Source organism: Megascapheus bottae, chromosome 1, assembly GCF_031878675.1.
Source record: "Megascapheus bottae isolate mThoBot1 chromosome 1, mThoBot2.hap1, whole genome shotgun sequence".
In the NCBI taxonomy this organism is placed as follows: Eukaryota; Metazoa; Chordata; class Mammalia; order Rodentia; family Geomyidae; genus Megascapheus; species Megascapheus bottae.
Genome location: NC_143509.1, coordinates 104,830,468 through 104,850,035, shown reverse-complemented (window position 1 = coordinate 104,850,035; position 19,568 = coordinate 104,830,468). Strand labels below are relative to the sequence as shown.

The 19,568-nt window shown below is 58.3% G+C and overlaps 1 protein-coding gene across 1 annotated transcript in view; it reads right to left on the bottom strand.

Annotated features, from left to right (window-relative positions):
• Col18a1 (collagen type XVIII alpha 1 chain) overlaps window positions 1-19,568 on the bottom strand; it is a 42,688-nt gene that overhangs the window by 20,565 nt on the left and 2,555 nt on the right. The window contains 11 exon segments of the mRNA XM_090350639.1: window positions 134-292; window positions 388-441; window positions 692-775; window positions 859-921; window positions 1,268-1,294; window positions 1,546-1,701; window positions 1,995-2,071; window positions 5,433-5,562; window positions 6,130-6,189; window positions 7,053-7,148; window positions 9,338-9,882. Coding sequence (XP_090206765.1) covers window positions 134-292; window positions 388-441; window positions 692-775; window positions 859-921; window positions 1,268-1,294; window positions 1,546-1,701; window positions 1,995-2,071; window positions 5,433-5,562; window positions 6,130-6,189; window positions 7,053-7,148; window positions 9,338-9,882 — 1,451 coding nt within the window.

Genomic DNA, 19,568 nt, shown 5'->3' with positions numbered 1-19,568 from the left:
TGGCTTCCAAGAGGCCTCCAGAGAGCCACACTTTGAAGGGGACGTCAACGTGAGAGGCTTTGCAAAGACTTTCCCCACGCCCTCCCGGTACGGTGCCCACCCCACGACGGCATGGGCCCCAGGCAGGACTTACCGGGAGGCCGGGAGAGCCTGGAGGCCCATCCCGCCCAGGCACTCCAGGAAGGCCTGCTGGTCCAGGCACATGAGAGCCGTTGACTCCAAAGCGACCTGGCTCGCCCGGCAGGCCGGGGACGCCAGGAGGTCCTGGGGGGCCAGGGAAACCTCGGGGGCCCTAGACACAAGAGACACGGCGCTGACCCCTCCCCAACCCCCCTCAGGACTACAGCCCAACTCCCGCTGCCCGGCGTGCGGGGCCGGGCCACTCACCCTGAAGGGCTCCAGGTCTCCGCTGAAGCCAGAGCCCTCCATGTCAATGAACGTCTGCGGACGGAGGCAGCAGCTGTCAGCAGGATGCCAGCTGTCCCAGTGAGCGCCAGGCTGGCCCCGCTGAGCTGGGCCCCGACCCCACCGTGAGTACTGGGCACTCTCGTTGCCCACAGGGGAGGCGAAGGCTCGTGACGGGGCTCCTCTGTGTCCCCAGACGAGCTGGAGGACGGTAGTCAGGGGCCCCACGTGCCAGAGGCCCTTCCCAGGCTGGAGGGCAGAGGACGGGGAGGCTGGATGGACTCACCAGCTTGTCCTGTCTGGAGGGTCCCGGGGGCCCTGGAGGCCCTTGGGGTCCTGGAGGTCCTCTTGGCCCCACCCCAGGCTCTCCCTGTAACAGACAGCCCTGTCACGGCAGGCGCCGGCCCCGCCTGGGCCAGGCCGGGCGGGGAGGGCGCCACAGCCCACACTCACCTTCTCTCCCTTGGGGCCCGCATTGCCCGGGGTCCCCGGGAAGCCCTGTGGTCCAGTGTCCCCCTGGAAGACAAGGCAGGGGTGAGGGTGGGAGAAGCACTCGTGGCACACGTGTGGACCCGGGCAGCGACGGCTCTGGCTGACTCCTCCCCATGCTCGGCTGTCTCCAGGGTCCCAGCGGGCACGGAGGCCAGCGCGGGGGCCGTTTCCTGCTGCCCGTTTCCCTCTCAGGCTGTGTAAGACGGGGCTCCTGTTTTCCTGCTTTGTAGCTGAACCCCCTGAACCCCCTCGTGTGGACACACTTCCCACCCACACTGGGACCCAGGCTCCGAGGGGCTCCCGTGAGCCAGGCCCAGAGCCCGTGGTCCTAGCAAGCACCAGTGCAGCCCAGAAGGAAAAGCAGACTTACAGGTTTTCCGTCTTCACCAGGGTCACCCTGGAACGTGCGAGAGAAACCGTTAGAGCTGTGGCCACGACACAGAGCCCCCAGGCCCTGCGGCCCCAGAGCCTCCACCCCTGCCATGGCTCCGGCCTGGAGCCCCCACGGGGACTGCCTCCAGGCCCAGGTGGAGAGCGGGCGCCTGGCCCCGGGGTTCGAGGGTGTGGACGCTGCCCACCTCCTCTCCTGAGGCTGCAGCCCCAGCACCCGACCACAGCTGACCGCTGAGAGGCGGGGGGGGTACTCACTGGCTTGCCATCCCTTCCCGGGGTGCCGTCCTTCCCTGGGGGTCCCGGGGGCCCTGGGGGTCCTGGTACCCCAGGACCAGGTTGAACATCGGAGCTCTGCACCACTGGGCCGGGACTTGGGACAACAGGCTTCCTGTGCTGCACCTGCAGGGCTCCCTGAGGGGGGACATGAGGACACGCTGCAGTGACCACGCTCTGAGTCCAGCGGGGACTGGGAGGTGGACACGCAGAGGGACTGGTGGTTGGACACGCAGAGGGACTGGCGGGTGGACACGCAGAGGGACTGATGGGTGGACACGCAGAGGGACTGGCAGGTGGACATGCAGAGGGACTGGCGGGATAGACACATGGTAGGACTGGTAAGGCACGGGAAGGGGTCGGGGTCTGGGGGGCTTTGGTAGGGTAACAGTGAGAGGAGAGGAGGCGGGGAGGGCAGGGAGGTGCCACACCTTCTCCAGGCTGCCTCCAGAGCTCTGGACACCTTTGTCCCACATGCCAGCTGATCTTGGGTCAGGAAGGGTTGGAGCTGTTAAGACCAGGGGACCACGGTCACCAGCGTGACCCAGGCGGGGTCTGCTCTGGGCCCATGGCCCTGGGCGAGGTTCACACCATCAGCCACAAGCCGAGGTGCGGAAACCTTCCGAAGGCTCTTCCTGGATTAACAGGACTTGAACCATCAGATGCCTTCATATTGTCCTTTTTTTCCTTCCCAGTCTATCATTTGAATGTGGAACATGAACAGAAATCCGAACTTGAATGGAGCCCAGATGCGGACGTGGAAACCCAGCACCTACCTTACCCCTCAGGGCGCCTCTCTCCCTCCCTCCCTCCCTCCCTCCCTCCCTCCCTCCCTCCCTCCCTCTCTCTCTCTCTCTCTCTCTCTCTCTTTCCCTCCCTCTCTCTCTCTCTCTCTCTCCCTCTTATCTCTCTCTCTCTCTCTCTCTCTCTCTCTCTCTCTCTCTCTCTCTCTCCCTCCCTCCCTCCCTCCCTCCCTCCCTCCCTCCCTCCTTCTGTGAGTCTGTGATATCAGTTAAGACTCTTCCTTCCTTCCTGTATACATGGCGTCTTCTCAGTGCTCTCCACAAACTCTTGTGCTCACAGCTGTGTCTGTATGCACGACTGTGTGTGTGCTCACGGCTCTCGTGTCTGCTCTCGGCTCTCGTGTGTGCTCACGGCTCTCGTGTGTCTGCTCTCGGCTCTCGTGTCTGCTCTCGGCTCTCGTGTGTGCTCACGGCTCTCGTGTGTGCTCTCACAGCTCTCGTGCTCTCGGCTCTCGTGTGTGCTCACGGCTGTGTGTCTGTTCACGTCTCTCATGCTCTCGGCTCTCTTGTGTGCTCTCGGCTCTCGTGTGTCTGCTCTCGGCTCTCGTGTGTGCTCTCACAGCTCTCGTGCTCTCGGCTCTCTTGTGTGCTCTCGGCTCTCGTGTGTGCTCTCGGCTGTGTGTCTGTTCACGTCTCTCATGCTCTCGGCTCTCTTGTGTGCTCTCGGCTCTCGTGTGTGCTCACGGCTGTGTGTCTGTTCACGTCTCTCATGCTCACGGCTCTCGTGTGTGCTCTCGGCTGTGTGTCTGTTCACGACTCTCATGCTCACGGCTCTCGTGTGTGCTCACGGCTCTGTGGGACATTCGCCTCCATTTCCAGAGAGAACTGGATCCAGAGGTACTTCTGGCCCTCGGTTGCTGTGCAGCAACAGGCCCTGCCCTGCCCTTTGCTCGCCGGCGCCGGCCCCACACGGCTGGCAGGAGGTGGAGGCCACCAGCTCTGTCCTGACCAGCCGCCCCTCGGCCCCCAGCCAGGCGCCACATCCGCCACCAGGGGGCAGCAGGCTCGTCCCCGAGGAAGGCTTGGGTCCTGACAAGGCTCAAATCCCTGCTTGGGGCTGTGCCAAACGGCACACACGCTGCCACAGAGACCACAGAAAAATCAAGGGCACGCGTGGGTCAGAAGGTGCCACGCTGTCACGGCATCAATGCCACCAGGTGCTCTGGGATTTTGCTCTTTTGCTTTCTCTGTGCACAGGGCCTGGAACACCAAAGAACAGCATTGAAGGAAGAGTGCCATCCGATCCCAAGTCCCTGAGTGGGTGACATTGCCACATGGGACAGCAGATCCACGGGAGAGAACACAGCCCACGAAGAGGCACAGGTGTGCACTAGTAATCTTTAACACAGGCACAGGGGCGGCTCGGCCAGGGAAAGGCAGCCTTTCCAATACAGTGAGGAAATACCTGGCGTAGATGAGAATCATCAGCATCATATTATTATTATTATTATTATTATTATTATTATTATTATTATTATCATCTCCAGTCCTGGGGACTGAACTCAAGGCCTGGACACAGTCCCTGAGCTTTTGAGCTCGAAGCCAGCCCTCTACCACTTGAGCCACAGCTCCACTTCTGGCTCTTGGGTGGTTAATTCAAAGCCTGCTGGGGCTGGCTTTGAATCATGAGCCTCAGAGCTCAGCCTCCTGAGTAGCCACGGGTATAGGTGGGAGCCGTGGACAACTCAGCAGCAAAACAAACAAACAAACAAACAAACACCGGTGAATCCGAATGGATCCCCACGCCCATCAGTAAACACTAGGAAGTCTTAGATGAGACTCTAACTTGAGATTTGTAGAAGTGAACCGCTACGTTCAATTTCAAAGCTAAAAACTGTTTTTCTCAAGATACTGTTAAGAAAACGAGGAAGCTGGGCCTGGTGGCGTGGAGACGGGAGCCGTGCGAGCTCTCCACGGCTGGGCTCAAGGCCAGCCCAGGCTGTGCGGAAGAAAGGGGAGGCGATGAACGTGGACTGAGAAAACACGTGCAGAAGGTCTGATAAAGGACTCAAACCAGTAAAGAACTCTTGACACCCGTGACAGGAAAACATAGAGCCCATTAAAAAAGCAGCCAAAGATCTGGGTACTTCAGTAAAAGAGATGGACGTAGATACTTAGAAAGGAGCCTGGCGCCCCCGGCCATTATGGAAGTGGAAACCCAAGCCATGAGGAGAGGTCCCCTCCCATCCACGATGGTGGTCAGAATCGGGGGCTGACCCAGTCGCGGGGGGAGGAGCTGAGCCCCACACAGGATAAGGGAGGCAGAATGGCCATCAGTCCAAGCAAGGAAGGTGTATCCTGTGTGGGGCTGGAAGCCCAGGGCAAGCCGGACATAGCCCAGATGCCCTCTGACAGTGGAGGGGACACTCTGGCCAGCCTGGAGGACGACACGCTCGTCGCTGGTTGAACCACTGACTGGCGATGACGTGGATGGCTCTTAAATGAGGGTGTAGAGCCAACCAGTCCAGACAAAGGTGCAGTGATGCGTTAGGTGAAATTCTAGGAAAGGCCACTGCTCACGGGGCCAGAACGCAGACCAGGGGCTGAAGCATGGTGGGGCTGCCAAGGGCAGGAGAGGTCCTGTGGTCGTGAACCTGTTCCTGTCTTCCCCGCGCCTCAGGCCACAGCAAATGGACACAAGACTGGGTGACCAGGCCTGGAGGACCCGGAGGCCCCGAAGGCAAGGCCAGCTCTGTTCCACTCCTGTCTCTGGGGGACACTTAGCCCTGCTTGGGAGCTGACCAGGGGAGTGTCTCCAAGACGTGGAGAAGGTTCCACGCCGAAGGCCAGCAGGAGCCAGGAACCTGGGTGCACAGCCGTGACTCGCTGGGCTCCCCCGAGCCTCCAGGAGCCAGCCCCCGCCCACAGGCCTGGTCTCGCTTCTACCCCACAGAGCCCTGAGACGGGAAGTGGGGTCGGTCTGTGGGCTTGCAGTCCAGCAGTGGACAGACGATTCCCACAGGGGAGGGACCCACGGCACACATGTGTTGGCCACAGGGGATGGCCCTCCGCCTGCCTCCCTCACCCCCCCACGCACACCACTCCGCGCACCCCATGAAGCGTCACCTCCAAATGAAGCCATGCTGATTTCTTCCTCTGCTTCTTCGGCTCTGGGATTCTCTGGGTGGCTCCCTCCGGCCCTGGGTGGAAGCGTGACCGGGGGAGGCAGGGGGCGGCCGGGCTGCAGGGGTGGGTCCTATAGGAGGAAGCCGTGAACCAGGCACCGGGCTCAGATTGGAAATGGATGGTTTGCAGGACTCAAGAAAGGTTTTTAAAAACGGTTCTGGCTCCGGGAGTTTGTCGTTCTGGGTCCAGGCGTCTCCTGCCTGGAGCGGCCCTAATTCCTAAGCTTCCACACGGGGAGCCAGGGATGAGGGTCCTGTGCCCTGCCCATGCGGCTGCTGGCTGGCTTCTGTCTGGTCTGTCTTCAGGCCAGACCCCTCCACAGGTGGAGCCCAGAAACCCTGCACGGGTCCCAGGCTGTCCTCTCACTGGACACAGCGGTGGACACAGCCCCTTCCCTATAGCTGCCCACCAGCTAACGGTCACCTGGAAGATCCAGGAGCCGCTTCAACGGCCGATGGCAGAGCCGGGCAGGGAGGGGCTTGCAGGTCTTGTGGCCCAGTGCCCATTTATTTTTGTCTGTACGCCGAGTGGCCCCACAAGCCCGTGAGCCCTGTGCTGAGCCCCACCACTGGGCAAGGCCCGACCGAGACCCTCCCCACCTTCCCTCAGGTGGTCTCAGCCGCACCCCAGCACTTACCATGTCCTCTCTTTGGGGCCTTGGGCTGTCCTCAAGGCCACTTCCAAAATCTCCCGATGCCTGTGGGATGTGAGGCAGGTCAGGAAGAAGGGTGACCCAGCCAGCTCAGCAGGGCAGGGCAGTAAAGGAGCCCATGGCGGGTGGCCCATGCCACCAAGAGCCCGGGGGCACACTGGACCCTTCACTGCCTGGACTGACCACTCAGCTTCTGTCTGCCAGGGTGGTTTCCATGTAATGCCACCTGGATAAGTATGTCCTATTCCACTCCTGGCCTTGCATGGAGTGGCCGGGCTGGAAGGGGGCAGTGGGAGGTAAAGCCCACTTTCCTCCTGTCCTCCAGCCTCTGGGGCTGCTGTCACTTCCCGTCAGTGTCCTGTAATTGTGCACAAGTCACCTAGACGCAGACACACCTGGACATACAGGCACACACGCAGACACACCTGGACACACAGGCACACACGCAGACACACCTGGACACACAGGCACACACGCAGACACACCTAGACACACAGGCACACACGCAGACACACCTAGACACACAGATATACACATCAAACACATACATGCACACACCATATACATGCACCACACAGCACCCATCACAGGGGTACACACATGTAGCTACAGACACAAACTACCTGTAGACACATCCTACACACACACCACATACGACACACACACACACGCACACACACACACGTATGCACGCTTCCACTGTGGCCATCCTCAGTCACCCGTGGCTCGTTCGTGGAGGTTTCTTCCATTTACTTCACGTTCTGTGTTTTGACAGGCAGAGTTCAAGGTGGGGGTCCTCTGGTGCTCCAGTCAGCCCAAGGCTGGCCCGGCTCCTTTGTAACCTTCCCGGGAGGGAGCGTGAGCTGGGGGCCGCCTGGGGAGCCCACCCCACCCAGAAGGTCACTTACCCCCTCCCCCTCGTCGTCCTCGTCGTCCTCCTCGTCCAGGCAGTGCACCAGGCTCACCTTTGGGTCTCCACGCACCCTCAGCTCTGCAATCGCCCCCTGAGGAAAGGGCAAGGGTCACGGGGCTCCCCAGGACCAGCGCCCGAGGAGCCCACGGCACAGGAAGCTTCCAGTCCCACTTTCCACGCAGTTCGTCTCAGCCCCCCTCAGCCCTGAGCTGGCACCAGACACAGTCCAGGAGTTATGAACCCCGGAGGCATCCGAGGCTGAGAGCATCACGGCATTTCACGTCTAACGATCATGCCAAGTGCCAACAAGGATTGTAACTGAGAAATGAACATTTCGAGTGAAAACCGCTTGCGGAGGCCCTGGCAGGGTCTCCCTCTGTGCCCAGGACTCGCCCAGGGCCCTGGGGTGGCCTCTGAGCCACATCCCTTCCTTCCCCCAGCTGGCAGGGCTCAGCCTCTCCTACTGCTACAGGCCGAGTCCCTGCCCTCACCTGTCCTCAACTCCCATGGTCATCAACCTCTCCTTTGCTTCCTGCCACTTCCTAACCCGAGCGGCGGTGGCTGCTTCCCGCCTGGCGCCAACTCCCCCGGTGTCAGCCATGCTCTCGTCTCTGCACACAGTGCACAGAGGGCCTGGAGGAGCCAGGGCCACCTGGGGCCTGCTAAATCACAGCAAGCCAGTGACTGCTGCCCTGGAGGAGCCAGGGCCACCTGGGGCCTGCTAAATCACAGCAAGCCAGTGACTGCTCCCCTGGGGCTCCACGCCAGTGGAAAACTCTCCAGCTCATCTACCCTGGTTTTCTGTGCTCGGACACCAGGGCATTCCCTACTTCCCTCTCCTGGAGGAATCCTATCTAAAGCCCCAGGAGGCAGTTCTCAAGAGCTCTGGTGTACAGGATCCGGAGGAGAGCCTGCCTCACGGAGTCTGCCCGGGGACCCACGGAGCCACGCGGGGGGCCCTGACACGTCTCCAGGACCCTGAAATGTCCTTCCACCTGGCAAAGACTCTGCCAACTCAAAGCCATGGGGGAGTTTAATGTGATTTAACCACATAAACACTACACATTTTAATAGTTTTATAAAATATAAAAAGGCATATGACAAACTGGAAAATAAAAATTTTTGTGCCTTATTACTGTTCCTTGGTTCTTTTCTACTCAAGACTGGTGTTGTACCCTTGAGCCACAGCTCCATTCGGGCTTTTGTGTGGTACACTGGAGTTAAGAGTCTTATGGACTTTCCTGACTGTGCTGGCTTTGAACTGTGATCCTCAGTGTAGCTAGGATTACATGCATGAGCCGTCAGTGTCTAGATAAGCAAAGTAACATTTTCAGTTACAAAACCCAAGATCCATTTCTTTCCAATACAGAGTTTGTATGAATCAATAAGAAATCACTGAACCCACTCATGTAAGAACGTAAGTAGATCAAATATAAATAGCCAACACACAGGTAGAAAAAAAAAGTTTGTCTTCAGATGTGCAGACCAAAACACCCAGGTACCCTCTGCCTGTCTCCGGCGGGCCAGCCTGCTCCACACAGCCTGGGCAGGACCCCAGCAGCTGCCCGCTGCAGGCGCCCCCAGCCCCACCCTCCGTCCACACCATTGGGTGCCGCTGGGCACCACAGCCCAGATTTTGTGCTCTATCAGGAGAGACATCCAGGCCCGGGGCTCCGCCACTCCACTGGAAATGCCTGAGAAGTCACCCCAACTCCCGCTCTCCAGAGAGGTCAGTCCTCTCAGACTGGCAGGTCATCATGTTTGAGGATCAAAAGGAAAACACAAAGGGGATCAGTTTGGGGTCAAAGTCCGGGTGGCTCCTGAGCCAGAGGACTACGTGTTTCTGCCAAAGGTCAGAGTGTGGACAACTCAACACAAGCAGGCCTTGTGTGGGTCACAAGTAACAGTCTCTCCCCCGCAGACACGTCCTCACCACCACACACAGGGACCCCTGTCTGCTCCCACACCCGGCGCCCCAGCTCCGACAGCTGGTGTGCTAGAATTCGCAGGCGGTGAGTCACCGCAGGCGCAGGCACCCACGCTCTGTTCCCAGGAGGCCTGTAGAGTAAGAGGGCCACAGGGAACTTCCCTGGGGCACAGGAGAAGGCACCAGTCTGTGCCTTCCCAGGCGAGCCCAGCCCAGCCTGCTCTGGACGGAGTCAATGCTCTTGAGCCCGGAGCTTGTGTGAAGAGTCCTCAACCTGCACGTTGTTGTGGGCCTGGGCTCAGCGTGAGGGTCTGGCCTCCACCCGCCCGACACAGAGGATGGCACCGCGTTACCTGGAACCTGTCAGGGTCTGCTTCTCCAGCCTGGCCCACAAAGAGGCCGGCTCCACGTTCCAGCTGCAGGCCCAGCGACGACCGTGCAAACGGCACCCTCTGGAACTCCTCGCAGTCCAAGTAGAGAGCCACGGTGCTGCCGTCCACGCTGAGCGCAAAGCGCGTCCACTGGCCCACGAGCGCAGGCAGGCGGAAGCTGGCGGCCGTCTGGGTCTGCGTGGCGCCCGGCTCCGTGTAGAGCAGCGAGACGTTCTGGTGTCTGCCCTGCACCCTCGAGAGCTTCACGCCCAGCGACACCACAGCCTGCTTCGCGTCTGTGAGGGCAAACAGCATGCCCGCCTCCTCCGTGGCCGGCCGGATGTGGAAGAGCAGGGAGAAGTCCCGGGAGAAGAGCCTGGGGAAATGGCTCTGCGCCACCTGGCCGCTGTTGGCTCCCGGCCCGAAGTCGAAGGCGGGCCCCACGTCGGGGTCCTCGATGTGGGTGATCTGCGGGGGCAGGGGCGCCCTGAGGAGCTGCAGGAGACCCACCTCCTCCACAGCGCTCTCTGCAAATGAGAAGGACACCCATGAGCCCACGGAGCCCCCGTGCCAGCCTGGGAGTGGGGAAGGGAAGTGGAGTGAGCGGGCAGGCCGTCCACCCTGCTCTGCCAGGTCCTCTGAGCTCAGCTGTGACCACAGCCCTGCTCTATGGCAGTCCCAGTGCCACTCAGGAGGGAGGCACGCTGCCCCGCAGGCCGGAGCAGGCCCTGGGCGGGAGGAGGAGCTGAAGCTGGGACCCACGGGCGCCGGGCCCCACACACCAGTCACTAAAGACAGCTCTCCACTCAGAGAGCGCGGGATGCACACACCAGACCCTACCCACAGCTGCAGGCCTGCGAGCCACAGACCAGAGGCGGGACCCACAGTGTCACCCACACTGTGCCCCGGCTCTGTCGTTGACACTGGCACGGGAACCCCGTCCAGGCCTCCTCCAGGCCTGTGGAGGTGCCGGCTTGGATCTTGTATGGAGCATGCAGTGGCTGGTGCTGGCTTCTGTACAAGGCTTTGAGAGGTGAGGGGTCCCCAGGCCCTCTGGCTCTCCCCGCAGGTTGCCGCGGTTGCCGCAGGGGGAGGAGGGGCTCCCAGCAGCACAGGTCCTCTGTGGGTGGAGCTGGGTGACACCCTCATTCGCTGGTGTCACTGCTGATGCCCACACCAAGGCCCATGCCACCCTCCCTGTCCTCCTGGGAATCAACCCTGCAATAGGGCACCATAGAATGACTTAGCCACTGGCATCCATGCGCTCTCCCTCCTTCCTTGTCCTCCCCAAGTCGGCCAGAGGCCGCTGCAGGACACAGGTCCCCCTCCCTGCCAGGCCTCCTGGGCTGGGGCAGGACTGCATCACATCTGGAGAGCATGGTCAGCACTGGACATCGGATGGGCAAGGGACACTCCAGGAGGCCCTGTCCCTCTGCTTCCTCACACATACCACCCTGTGCCCGCAGGCCTGGTCTCTGGACTGGCTCTTGGTCTTTTTCAGGCCCCCCAGAGCCCTGGGTCTGGTCTCATGACATAAAGTGTGCTGGTCCCGTGGGAGAGGACCCTGAGGCAGTGGAAGAGAGCAGGCCAGTACTGAGATCTCGCTCTTGGAAGGGGCGCAGAGAGATGGCATGAGCCGGAGGGGCCAGCATGCCATGTGCAGGTGTCCACACACGGTGCCAAAGGTCAGGGCTGCACCGGGGGCAGACTGACAGGGCAACCGCCAGAAGAGTGGGGAGGAGATGCTGAGCCTTGACTTTACAGGCCAAGCTGTGTCAAAAAACACCTTGGAAACAAACAGCAGGCAGAAGCATCGTTGGCCATGGGATGCGTCCTCCAGGACCAGGGGCAGCACAGCTGTGAGGCCGCATGGGCCGCCTGGCCTGCCAGCGGGGCTCTCTGTGGCCTCACCATGTTGATTGCTCTAAGCTCTGTGTGCCAGCTGGATGTGGAGCTGGCTGCGATGTGGGCAAGGCCCTGGTGGGACACAGCCTGGTCCTACCGTCCACTCCAAGGCTGAGAACAGGGAGGAAGGCAGGCCAACCAGGGTCCCAGAGGACCAGTGGTCACTTTGCACCCACAGACAGATTCCGAGGCTCCCACCATGCGCGCCGGCCGGCCAGGGCCCCGTGTCCACTTGCAGACATTCTACCGCTAGTAGCAGAGCCAGCACTTGCCTCCGTGCCAGTGGTGAGGCCTGCTGCTCTAGCCAGGCAGCAGCAGGGCCCAGGGTCCACATTAACCAGGACACGGGCCAGCTGCTTCCTGGGCTAGAAGATGCCAATGTTACACTGAGGCCCCCAAGACCCAGGGGGCGCGGCTGGCTCCTCCCCAAATTCTTCCATTTCCTCTCCATGAAATTTCCTTTGCCTCTGAATGCCAGAGCCCTAAGATCACTGCTCCATCCTCTGGTTAAGGCACTGAGAGAAGGTCACTGCCTCCCACGCCCGGGCACTGGCCCAGCCTCTTGAGTGAGAGGCCAGATGCTCTCTCGGGAGAGAAAGCCTGCATCGTGCTCTCAGAGTTCAAGGAGGCCTTTCTGGAAAGGGGGCGAGCCTTCAGCCAGTGGAGCCCCTCTAGCTGTCCCTAGATTCAGGACCCGGGGACCTGCCTGGTTGAAGATCACCTTCCTTTCATGGTGGTTTTGGAAGCCAGTGCTTTAGCCTGGTCCCTTGAACTGCCCAAGGCAGCATTGCCCTGTGTTGAAGAGAGGCCTGGCCAGCAAGAACTCCCTGTGCTCCAAACAACTGAGAACACAGCCTCCTTCCCCTGCAGGGCAGCCCTGTGTGGGGAGGGGCACGGGGGTGCGGAGGCGCCAGGCCGGAGTCTATTTCCCTCCAGAAACTTGGCCTTCACCCTTGCCCAACCAGGGCCCGACTGGGAGCAGGGAGAGCAGGACATGTGGCCCCACCCTTGGCAAGGTGGAAAATGTGCAGACTATGGCCAATGTCACAAAAGACATTTTGTGACACCTCTCAAGGAGACCCCCACAGCCTCTGTTCTAAGATAGACACATTTAAGGTCCTCATGGAAGTGAGAGGCGGAAACCACAAACAGTCACCATTCATTAAAAACCACAGGATGGTAGGGTAGGGTGGGCTCTGCGTGGCAGCAATCAGAACGCACCGGAGCTCTGCTGTGGGGTGAGAGGCCAACAGAGACCATGTGAGGCAAGGAGCAAGAGCAAAAGGCAAACGCAGCACTGGCCGGCCAAGGGAAAACACCAGTCAGACAGTTAAACAGCCAGCAGCGCCACAGGAGAAGGGGCCGGGGCCGAGGGGCTGGCATGGCTGCCACTCTGTTGAGAGCAGCCAGGGCAGCTCCGCCCACATGCCCTGGCACGAGCCCACACACAGCACAGGGGAGGAGGACTTCTTGTAAGGGTCGGACCTGGGGTCCCCGCTCAGCCTTGAGACACAGAGGCTTCCTGAGCTCGCAGTGCTTATGGCAAGCTCTGCACGCGTGACTTTGCTCCTCAGTGGTAATCACAGAGACCAGGCCGGGGCGGCGGGGCCCTACCCTCCACACCAGAAGGAAAACTGGAGGACGAACAACCGTGGGCTCAGAGAAACCCAAGGCAGAGGCTGAAACCAGCCTGAGCCAATGGCGATACCGATCCACTGCCACCTGTATGACATCCGTGCCCGGTCAGCACTGCCCGTGGGCAGTCCTGCCCGGGTCTGTACTGGAGTCTGAGGGTGATAACTTCCCCAGGAGAATGGCGAAGCATTCCCGTGGGCAGAGCCAGCCCTGGCAGAGCCACCCCCGCCCCTCTCCGCGCCGCACAGTGTCCCCTGTCTCTAAGGACCAGAGGAGGCCCAAACAGGGTGCGGGGCCAGGGCAGGCAGGAGCACCGCACCCCACGGGCAGGGGGCGGTGGAAGCATGCAACCACAGGACGAGCAGGCATCTTCCTGCAGAGACGTGGGAGGTTTCTGGGACACGGATGGCGTCCACAGGCAGGCAGCACACGCTGGCCGCTCCCATCAGGGTGCAGTCATGCAAGCAGGGCCCCCGGGCCCTGGCAATGAGCAGCGACCATGACACCACATGGCAAAGGGCACCTCACCCGAGATGAAGGCTACGGTCCTTGAAACGGACATGACCCAAAGCTGACCCACACAGGTGGTCTCCCTCAGGCTGCAGTTCCCACAGCGGGCGGCGGCAGCCTGGCCCGAGGGCCTCTCCCTTCTCCACCAGGCTGGGACGGCAAGCGGGGCGTCTGCGAGTCCATGCCTGACAGCGGAATCGTCAGGAATTGACTTTGTTGGGAGAAATGCTCAAAAGTGACTTCCCACAGGGCGCCCAGAACTGGCAGGGCAGGAGCAGGCAGAGCGGATGGCCGACTATTACAGAAATCGGAAGGCTCTGGCCATTCAGCTTTTAGCAGCAGCTCCTCCGCCTGGCCCCGGGCTGGCGGCCGTGCACACCTCTCTGGAGGGTCGTCGGCCCAGCCTGAGGGAGCCAGCTTGGGCAGAAGGGCCCGCCCTCCACACACAGGCAGGGCTACGTCACAGACTCAGCTTTGATCAGAGTGGACGAGCAGGTGGCAGACTGTCCTTACATCTCTTTTGTGGCCACTTGCCCTGCAGCTGGTGACTTCAGAGGATTTAAAAGGCGGCTTCTCCTCTTCCATCATTTAATATCTCTCATTTTTCTGTTACTCCACTCTTGGGGACCAAACATTAAGTTTAAAAGGCTGGAAAACCACCATATATGAGTAAAATCAGATGACCACAGGTGCCAGGGAAAGGACAAGCTCAGAAAAGACTCGCAAATAATTAAATTTACACCTTAGGCTGGCACAGAAACAGCCCACAAACAAATAAAACAAGGGGAATCAGTAAACAAAGAAGGAGGAGAATTTCAGTTTTAGAGTTTCCATATTATTAGATTCAAATGTCCCGTTTCCAATAAAAAAAAATCAGAAGATATGAAGAGGTGGAAAAGTATAATGCATTTAAAGGAATAAACAAAAACAAAACCTGTCCCTGAAAGAGACCAGAGGGAAGAGCTAGTAGGCGGTCTGTAAAACTTTCCTACAGACACTCACGGAAGCATCTAGAGAGCTGTGGAGAAGGTCAAGCAAAGGTAAACGACGTGGAAATTTTTTTATCAAGGAGATCAAAAAGCAAAACAGAAATCAGGAAGACAGTCTGGAACTGAGATAAATAAATAATTCATGACAAAGATTCCCAGGTAATGTATGAAGATGGAACCAACACACTGAATAGGAATCACTGAGGACAGTAAGAGAGCCATATCCTGGGACTCCATGGTGTACAGCAAGAGGGATGCCAGGGGAGTGCACACAGACACACACACAACACACACGCACACACGAGGGACACCCAGGAGTGTAGACACACACAGGGGACACATACACAGGGGTATATACCCACAAACGAGGACACCCAGGTGTATAGACATGCACGAGGGACACAGGGCTGTACACATACCTGGGACACACAGGGCTCTAAACACATGAGAGACATATGGGAGTGTACACACACATACACACACATGCACGCATGCACGCATGCACGCACGCACACGAGATACCCAGAGAAAAGAAAGGCACGCTGTAGTCTGACGAGGAGAGGGATCCGGAGGCAGTGGGAGCAGACAGGTGGTCATGGGAATTCTTCACCTGAATCTTGGCCAACATTTTCAAAGTGCAGAAGGAGAACCATCACCCACCCACCCAAGAAGCCACAGCGCTGAGTCTTAAAACCTTCCCCATAGTGTGGAGAACTGCCATGCCGGGTGAGCAGATGCTGGGGACTTTGTCATCAGCAGAACCCCTGACAGAAGGCTCGGAGGACTGGCAGGTAGCGAGAGGCAGGTGAAGACATGAAGACGAGTGAGCACAATGGCACGTTTTATTTTCTACATGTTTAAGAAACTCTGACACCTTAAAATGGAAAAATCCGTCTGAAAGCCTTGTCACTTCTGTGGGTTGTAACTCCACATTTTGTTTTCTACATGTTTTTATATAATTTAAACACATTAATTTATGTTCTGGGGGCACAGAAAGTACAGGTATAATTTTGCAATATGGACAACCACAAGTGGAGTGTGGGAGGCCTGTACAGAACACCGTTCACATGCTACTGACGGCAGGCTGGTGTGGTGTAACTGTAGAGGGCTCACAGTAGTCCCCAGAGCATCCAGAGAAAATGACAGCAACATATGCATCAAGGCAATGAGAAAGGAATTCAAGCATTCCATTATCAAAAAGATCATCTAATTCAGAATATGAGAGAGGACGATCAAGCCCTAGGGAATAGACAGCACAGACAGCAAAATGATCAAAGAACCACGCTGGTGGTCATAGGTGTGCATGTAAACAGGTGAAACCTCAGGGTAAAGACAGAGCGACAAAACAGACTGAAAAATACCGTCTTACTCCATGTACCTTGTAGGAGAATCATCTGAGATCCGAATGCCCTGACAGGTGTAAAGGGAGTGTGGGACGAGATAGTCCACGCAGGCAAGAAAGAACAGGGTGGCTATACTAATACCAAGCCTAAGGAGCTAACTGTTACAAAAAGTGAAAAGAAATGGGCTCGGGCCAGAAGTGTGGCCTAGTGGTAGAGTGCTTCCCTAGCATGCACGAAGATCCAGGTTCAATTCCTCATACACAGAAAAAGCCAGAAGTGGTGCTGAGGTTCAAGTGATAGAGCTCTAGTCTTGAGAAAGTCCAAGGACAGTGCTCAGACCCTGAGTTCAAATCGCAGGACTGGCCAAAAAAAGGGGGGGGAGAGAATGAGGCTATACTAAGAAAAGATACAAGACAGGAAGAAGATAGATATCACAGTGAAAAACACCTCAGAACCTAACAACATCATATATGAAGCAGAACTGAGGAACGGGGGTGGCATTACACTAACAGCATAAGAATTCAACAACCCCCGCCCCAAGCAGGGCAGGGCAGCCAGACAACAGAGAAGACTGGGATAGAAGGCCTGAAGAGCACGCTGACCTGCCAGACCCCAGACATGGACAGAACAACAGACATGAGCCCTCCAGAACCAAAGACCTCAGCAAAGCATGGGCCACAGGTCACACAGAAACATGGTGCTTCTGACACAAACAACGAGAACCATGACACTTGCAGTAAATCAAGTAACTCAGGAAGGAAAAACACTGGCATGGTGAGAACTGCGGAGACGGGATCCACGCGGCCGGGGTGTCTCCAGCGCCTGGGGAGACGGGATGGAAGCCACACCAACCAACACAGAGATTTACAAACGATAAAAACGCATTTCTCCCAGTTCTGAGGCTGAGTCCAAGGCCGGAGGGAAGGCTAGCTCTGTGTCTAAGGTGGACCCTTCTTGCTGCACTTCTGAAAGGGACAAGCATTATGCCTTTCTGTGGCAGAAAGGACGGCGGACCAGAGAAGGGGGCCCTCGGCCATGCCTCTTAATGCTTCTGCGCTGGCCACGGGCCTTCCCCATACAGGGGACCCGTGCACTGGAAGGACAGCCAGCACAAACATCTCCGAAGCTGGCCTACAGATTCAGTGCAATCCCTTTCAGAATCATAGACAGTTCTTGCCACAATGGAGGAACCCATCCTGAAACTTGTGCAGAGTCTCAAGGAACAGCCAAAACAACCTGAGAAAGAACAAGGCCGGAGGGTTCACAATTCTCAGCTTCCAGACTTCACACAAAAGCACCATCATCACCCCAGCATGACACCGGGACACAGACAGATGGAGCGGGGCACCACGACACACACGCCTGAAATCCCAGCATGTGGGAGGCTAAGGCAAGAGACTCTGAAGTTTGAGGCCAGTCTGGGCTAGACAGCAAGTCCTGTCTTGCTCCTTCCCAGCTTTCTTGCTCATGGCTGGGTCTCACCTCCAGTCCAGGCACCGAGTGGTGCCGTCATCTGTGTTGGATTGTGGGGCTGTATTGCCCAGTGGGCAGGCAAGCTCTTTCCAGCCTGGGGACGGTTTGCGGTGGCTCCTGCAGACACCCTGAAGCCTCTAGGGGATGAGGGACTGGTGGTGGTCACACTGGGCTGGCTCGGAGGCCCGAGGTGTGAGCTCCTGGCCAGGAATTCCTGGATATTCTTGGTGGCAGGAGATCATGCAAGCGCCTTTCTGGCAGGAGGTAGAGGAGGCAGCCCTGGGCCAGTCACCTGCTCATAAATCTTCCTGGCATGTCCTATCTGGACGTGTCAGGCTGGATCTCCTCCTGCAGAAGGCCCCACAGGAGAGACACCACAGTGAACTCAGGACTGTGCCGGGGAGACGGGGTGTCTGGGTGAGAGAGAGCGGGGTTAGGGCCCGACTCGCCACCTACTGAAGACCTCAAGACTTAGCAGCCCATATACAAATTAACCCCAACAGCGCAAGAGCTGGATGTGAGAGTGAAGGAGGTGGACGTTAAGTCTGCTGGACTGAATCCCTCTACACGACTACTTAAAACTAATACTTTTTAATTTTTTTTAAGAAAGGTTGGCTACGTAACCATAGAAACGCAATAAGGAAACGGGCTTCCTGAAGTTTTCAAACTTCATCGCATCGGAAGACCAGAGAGTAAAAGGCAGCCCAAAGAATGCTTGTGGATGATGAAGCTGAGGAGAGATTCATGCCAGAATATGTGAGAACTCTCAGGTTCAGTAGAAAAGCAAACGACCTAATCTAAAAATGGGCAAAGGACTCGAACTGATGCCTCTCCAAAGAGCAGATGGCCGCATGCAGGAGACTCGGAGCTGGGGACTGAAGTCCACTCTACTGTGAGAGGACGGCTCACACCCAAAGCACTAACAGACCAAAAAATAAAATCAAACTAGAAGGAAATGAAAAAGTGGAAGGTAAGAGCTTCACATCAATATCCACACAGATGCACCGACACACACACACGCACACACACACACGGACGCGCACACACACTCACACACACACACACACTCTCACACACACGCGCACACACACGGACACGCACACACACTCCCACACACACACACGGACGCGCACACACACTCCCACACACACTCTCACACACACACACACACAACGTTCACTGCAGCGCTGTCCAGAACAGCCAAGACATGGCCTCAGCCCAGGCTCTGGACAACTGCTAAGGAGATAAGGAGAACGCAGTTACAGACATGGCCGTGCTGTCACCTGGACATGGATGAGCCTGGCGGATATTATGAAACCAACACTGCCTGGCTCACTTATCTGTGGGATCTGAACATGCTGAACTGGGAGGGCAGAGCATGGGGGGGGGCAGCGCACAGGTGGGGGGCAGCGCACAGGTGGGGGGCAGAGCACGGGGCTGCAGTCACTCAGGCAGGCGAGTCCCGAGGGCTGTCCTCTCAGCACACAGCGACTGGTCAGGCCCTCATGGCCGGCCTGAGGCTGATCTCAAGTGTCCACAGGGAGGGAACCGGTTGTTCCCCACACACAATGTGCTGATATGTGAATCTCGCTTGCTGCGGCCCCGGGCTGCTCACAGGACCCCTGACCCCCAGGGAGGCCCTGGGCCTGGACGCCCCAGGCAGCTGGCACTGGGGGCGGCCCGGTCCGCTCAGAGGGACGCCGTCTGTGGGAAGCTCTGCCAGCACCACACAACAAATATTTACAGACTGCCGAGAGGGAGAGATAAGCGTCTAGGTATTTTTCCATGGAGGTGGTCTTGTCTCCCTCCTGAATCCAAGTTAAATAGAAACCTCGAGTTAACCGAAGCGTTGTAAAGAGCGGTGACATTCCATATGTCCTACTTTGATTAAAGGAGCAAGACACAAGCCTGCAGCGAACACTGACAGGCTCTGCCCGGTGAGGGCCACAGGAGGGAGGGAGGCCAGGGTGACCACAGGAGGCAGGGAGGCCAGGGTGAGGGCTACAGGATGGAGGTCAGGGCAGAGAGCGAGGTGGCACTGTGGGATGTCACAGTGACACCCAAAATGACTTCCACGGCCCCCAAGGCTCAGGGAGGTTCTGTACCCTGGGTGCAACCACGCCCCAACTGCAGGGGACATGGGACCTTCCTGCAGACTTGGGGGCCCCGAGCTGGCCCATGCAGAGGCACACTCCATGCTGGCCCAGGATGGAGGGTGTGGGCAGAGGAGCAGAGCTGCCCACTGCAGCCCCAGCCAGAGCCCCTGCCTCCATGCCCTGCTCAGCTACACCAGCCTCCCTCCTGGCCCAGCCTCGCCAGCCTCCCTCCTGGCCCAGCCATGCCGGCCTCCCTCCTGGC